The sequence below is a fragment of the Formica exsecta genome, unplaced genomic scaffold (genome assembly GCF_003651465.1).
Source record: "Formica exsecta isolate Colony F162 unplaced genomic scaffold, ASM365146v1 scaffold610, whole genome shotgun sequence".
Classification (NCBI taxonomy): Eukaryota; Metazoa; Arthropoda; class Insecta; order Hymenoptera; family Formicidae; genus Formica; species Formica exsecta.
In genome coordinates this window covers 22,725-28,471 of record NW_021853372.1, presented here as the reverse complement: position 1 = coordinate 28,471, position 5,747 = coordinate 22,725, and the positions used below count along the sequence as shown (strand labels likewise).

At 29.5% G+C, this 5,747-nt stretch overlaps 2 protein-coding genes across 4 annotated transcripts; one reads left to right on the top strand and one right to left on the bottom strand.

The window, feature by feature from the left end:
- Positions 1 to 452: 452 nt before the first annotated feature.
- On the top strand, positions 453 to 2,072 carry LOC115242557. 2 transcript variants are annotated; one of them, XR_003885073.1, is made up of 4 exons: positions 453 to 721; positions 938 to 1,018; positions 1,102 to 1,578; positions 1,711 to 2,072. XR_003885073.1 is itself a non-coding variant. In XM_029818946.1 (3 exons), the coding sequence occupies exons 1-3, from the start codon at positions 631 to 633 to the stop codon at positions 1,293 to 1,295; spliced, it is 366 nt and encodes a 121-aa protein (XP_029674806.1). In that variant the 5' UTR covers positions 453 to 630; the 3' UTR covers positions 1,296 to 2,072. The 2 variants fall into 2 exon arrangements, 1 of the variants encoding a protein (XP_029674806.1); XM_029818946.1 differs by having other exon boundaries at positions 1,102 to 2,072.
- A 95-nt stretch (positions 2,073 to 2,167) lies between these two features.
- On the bottom strand, positions 2,168 to 3,816 carry LOC115242558 (putative nuclease HARBI1). Of its 2 annotated transcripts, none has more exons than XM_029818947.1 (4): positions 3,623 to 3,816; positions 3,035 to 3,283; positions 2,805 to 2,940; positions 2,168 to 2,716 (listed from the first exon to the last, which is right to left on the bottom strand). In XM_029818947.1, exons 1-4 carry the CDS (start codon positions 3,641 to 3,643, stop codon positions 2,199 to 2,201), a joined length of 924 nt encoding a protein of 307 aa, XP_029674807.1. In that variant the 5' UTR covers positions 3,644 to 3,816; the 3' UTR covers positions 2,168 to 2,198. The 2 variants fall into 2 exon arrangements, with proteins under 2 accessions (XP_029674807.1, XP_029674808.1); XM_029818948.1 differs by having other exon boundaries at positions 3,035 to 3,244.
- Positions 3,817 to 5,747: the final 1,931 nt, after the last annotated feature.

Below are 5,747 nucleotides of genomic sequence, written 5' to 3'. Positions count from 1 at the left end.
CTCGATTGCACTGAAAATGATAACGTTAATAACTAGAAATTATCATGTTCAGTGCAACCAAAAAAAACTAACAATCAATACAAACACAAACGCGATAGTCCGAACGTTTGCGTTTTTTGTTTGTTCGCTAAATGTGTACCAACATAAATTAAAAGAGAACATCTGTTATGTTATTTATTTTTGGTATTTATATGTTATTTATTTTTTATTATATGTTATTGATATGTTGTATTTACGTGAAAGCAGCCTGTATATATATAAATGACAAACCTGGCTTGTAACAATGCACCCCCCATTCTGACACATTGTTACCCGGCAGTAGACCGCCGGAAGTCTGCCACTCACGCGTTTTTGTGAACCACGCGCCGTCACAACAAACCGACCACGCGCCCCGCGCCGCCTACCTGGCGTGTTTATATCCGCGGTGCGTATACTACACCGCATCTCATTGGTCGCGTTCAGCAGAGAAAGTAGCGACGCAACTGTTGTAAGATTTTCTGCTGAACGCCACATAGCGGCTTACGCTCTTACAACATGTTTGCTGAGCGGTCGCCATTTTATCCATCATATTAAAAGTACGCTACAATCGTACAACACGTTGTAAATCCAGAGAAACATAACCCTGACACAATGCAACAAGAAATGGAAATGTATTATAATTATAATAATATGACCTATTGCATCACTGCAACAAGCGATATACATGACAAACTACAAAATGGTATGTAAAATTATAAAAATATATATCTGTATATAATTTTAATCTATTTTACACATAAGATATATTCATGTAATATATGTCTATATAAAAATGTAATGCTATTTTAAATATTTTAAGTGAATATTCATATTCTTATTTTTATGTGTATGTATAAATTCCTGCACATACGTACAATAATTTATAAATTATATATATATAATATTTGGTTATTCACAGATCCCGAATTTTTTAATAAATATTTCGCCACCAATATAACTTCAAGTGAAGTAGTAGGTGTGATGGAGAAAGAAAATAATGGTATGTATATACCATATACTCATAACGATTTACACACACATATTTTAATTATATATACGAAATAAAATATTTTTATGGTGCAGATCCCATAATAGAATCATTCAGTTGGACGAGGCAAAGTACCAAGCTTCTTTTAGAAAAGTATCATGAAAGAAAAACTAAATTTCGTGATCCAAAAATTAAAAAAAGCTCTTATGGACAGAAATTGTTGATGAATTCGAAAAAAATAATTATATTGTTAACGAAGACACTCTGGACCGCAAGATGCGAAACTTAAAAAAATCTTATAGGAATATTTTAGACAATAATAAAAAAACGAGTACTGGTCGTGGACGTATTAATTGGGAATGGTACGACCTCATGGAAGAAATATATAGAGAAGATCGTACTGTACACATAGGTCCAACAATATCTTCTATGGCAATAAATAACAACGCAGTTAATGAGGAACATAACAGTTTGACCCCATCTACGTCGACTTGCGGAGATCAAAATATAAGTTCTGCTTGCTCAGAAATGGAATTTGCTGAACAAATCACAGAAAACGAACAGTCAAACAGGTGTGTAAAAACGTTTGTGCAAGGTAATTTATATGTTTTTGATTGGCTTCAAAATTGTGCGCGATTAAATTTTGGTACAGTTAACTATGATTATGGTAAAAAGAAATACTCTATTAAAAGTACAATTCTTAGGCAGCAGTTAGTATGTTACGATAGTACGAGTAATGATACATCGAGCCAGGATAACATGAAGACTAAAACACAAAAAGCTGCCAAATCAAAAGTTATGTACGATTTACGAAAAAAATTATTAGACTGTGAAGAAAAAAGAGTGGAAGCGATAAATAAATTAACTGAGACTATAGAAGAACATAATAAAATACAACGTGAAAGAAATGATATTTTGCGGAATTTAGTATCGCACGCAAAACAGTAAACACTTGTGTTCAAGTATAGAAATATAATAATATATGCAAAGAAAACTAAGAGATATAAAATGTTCTGTTGTTTCATATATAAAATATATATATATTAAATTATTTTATATATAAAATATATATATAAAGTTACATACATGTTTCAAGGAAATATATATGAACATGTATTTGGTTTATATTTTAATAAAACATATTTATTTTGTACAATACATATGTACATTTATGTATTAAATATATATGTATTTAAAATAATTCTATAATTTGTGTACGTTTTTGTACAGCTTGCAAACCTTCCTCATGTACAATATCATCAATTTCTATATTTGCTTCGTTAAAAAAATCATCTTCCTCTTCCACATTTATGCCATCATGAATTATTATAAAATTATGCAATACGCATGCTGCTGCTATCATATCATTTCCCAAATTAAAATCCGAAATATCTAAATATTTTAACCTTCTAAATTTATTTTTTAATAATCCAAATGCCCTTTCAATAATCGATCTTATGGAACTTAATTTTGTATTGTATACTCTTTGAGAAAATGTTAAATGCCCATTATCTCTAACTGGTGTCATTACATTATATAATAAAGGGTATGCAGAATCTCCTATTAAGTGCATATTCTCTGGAATTAGAGGTCTTTCTGCATTTGATATTTGGTGAAATAACGGACTATTTCGAAATACTCGTGCATCATGCATGCGACCCGGCATACCAATGAAACAATCAATAAATAATCCTCTATGGTCGCATACCCCTATAATAAATATTAACATTTTTTAATTTTAAAATATTGCATTTAAAATATTAAAGTCAAAAGTTATTTGTATATATACAAAATTTACCTTGTAATATAATTGAATGGAAACTTTTTCTATTATAAAAATCATTTGCATTCCCTATCGGTTGTTTGCAAGGAATGTGACAACCATCTATAGCACCAATTACTCCCGGGAATCCACGTGATCGAGCCTCAAATATCTAGAATTTAGGAATAATATCTTAAAAAATAACAATTTTAATCAATTGCATTAACATACACATGTACACAGAAGCATTTAATTAAGAAACATACATTACAAGATAATTGCTTTTGTGCTGCATTTGGCCATTTTATGTACTGAGGCATTAATTGTACCAGAGAATGTGTAATGTTTCTAAATATTTTATGCCCTGTGCTCTTCGGCAAACCAAATCTGTCACTGGCAGCTAAAAAACTCTCTGGCTTTGCTAACACCCAGATGGTAAACATTAATTTTTTAGTAATATTAATGTTAACATTTTGCTGCATATTTATAAAAGGAGCAACATTATTCAGCAATTCCTATAATTCCATTAATAATTCCATTGAAAAAATATCACTTTACGAACGTTGAAAAATATTAATAAATAATATATATATATATATATATATATATATATATATATATATATATATATATATATATATATATATATATATATATATATATATATATATATATATATATATATATATATATATATATATATATATATATATATATATATATATATATATATATATATATATATATATATATATATATATATATATATATATATATATATATATATATATATATATATATATATATATATATATATATATATAGTGCGTGCGTGCGTGTGTGCGTGTACATACCTCAAATGTATATCGTGACATTCTACAGTGTTCAATAAACTGTACATCGGTATATCGAGGAATTGTTACTTCGAAGTAATCTTCGTTTCGTGGCCTTGCATTTCGCCTTCTATTTTCCAGGTTATATGGCACTTGATGGCCTAAATCTTGTACCACATTATCTATTATATCGTTTAAATTTAAACCATCATCCATCGCAATTAATAATATAGCATCCATCACACGACCGAGCAAATCCGCGAGCTCATAAAAAGTACACCCGTTACAGGCTTAGTAATCGTTAATGATTTACTATGTGGCTGGCTTACTTCAGATACACAGTCGTGTGAAATATAATTCGAGGGCATTTTAAATTTCTTCGTAGTTTTCTTTTTTGGTTCATCTAAAAATGTCCAAAATTGTTATATTGTTTATTGTGAATATATAAACTTTCTAATAGTTTGTCCTAAATATTTCTGATAGAAATTTATCTTATATAAATACCTTCACTTGATGTATCACCATAGAATTTCTTTTTTTTAATAAATTTCTTATTCGATGAAGCATCTTCTATTTGTTGCGCTTCTATATTAATATTTTCATCCGATGCAGACATTTCACCTACTGCTTTTTCGACAGCTCGTGCATTTTGGTATGTTTCTGTAACATGTTTACACATATATGAATAAATATAAATTCTATTTCATATTTTAATATAAGATATATATACATATGTAAAACCAACCATAAGGACCAAAGCTCTTATGAAAAGTAAATTCATCCCAATCATCACATGGCGACGACTGTTTGATACAAGCTCGCGTGAGTTGTTTACTTTTCTTGGGCATTTTAAATGTGACTAGTGTAAAATTTATTCATATTTTTGGTATTGTTATACAGTAAAACTGACGCACTGCCATCCGCGTTCTGGCTCTTACTAGCCCGCGATTATTAGAATTTGTAATATAATTAATTTTGAGATAAAAATTATAACGTTTACAATTTATATAACACTAAAATTATTGTTTATTATTAAGTTATATGTATCAAGAAAAAAACAGAATTAGCATCTCTACTGCAGTTTGCAAGCAAACATGCATGCAGTTATTAAGTTCCAAAATTGTATTGATATACAAAAGTAGTAATAACCTTTTTTCAGCAACATATATAACATACTCGGTTAGAGCAGTGCTTTTTTTTACAATGAGTGTAATAACGGCATACAACACCATGATATTCCATCTTCAAACGGAAGTTGAACAGCTTTATTCATGATTTCTGTTATTGGGCACATTATTAGAGTTGATAAATTTTTAACTACATATATGTCCATATCCTGTGACTCACAAGGATAATATGGCAGCGAATTTTTTGTTAAGAATTTTTTCCCAATAATGACAGCTGTACCTTCTTCGTTATAACAAATATATTCTATAATAACAATGGTTTTATCTTTGAGATAACAACAGTTATTAGGCTTCTTGTTTGTCAACGTAAAATCGTTAAATTCAGTCATACAATAAGCATTGACACAATTCATAGGAAGAACTTTCGAACATTTCTTTTTCAATATAGGAATATTAGATTTGTTCTCAGTAGATTGAAAAACATAATTTTCCGAAATTCTTTTGTATAATTTGTCGTAACCCGACCGATGTGTCTTATGTCGAGCGTGGATCCTAATCCTTTGGGCGTATAAATCCCTAAAGACCTCTTCCTTAGCGGCTAGAGGCACAACAAATTGCTGTAATAGTTTTTCGGCTTTTCTTAGCATTTTTTTTATTGACATCATGTAATTTTCAAAAAGAAAGGCAGAAAAATTATCTAGTGGTCCAAACATTAGTACTTCTTCATTTATATGAAATAAATTATGCACATTGTAAATGATATTATCGTTGCCATACAACTGTTTAAATATTTCAACAAATTGAAACAATAGATCTCTACTATATTCATTGTTTCGGAAGCAATCTATTGGGTGGCACAATATTCGTATTGCACAATTTATTGCATCAAAATGCAATAAATTGTCTTTAGACAAAATATTTACTAGGACGACTGATCCAAGCTACAGTAAAAATTGTCGGAATTCTGTTGCTTTCCAACGAGTCAATTCATGTACAGAACGTGGTTTTCGAGCAAACTC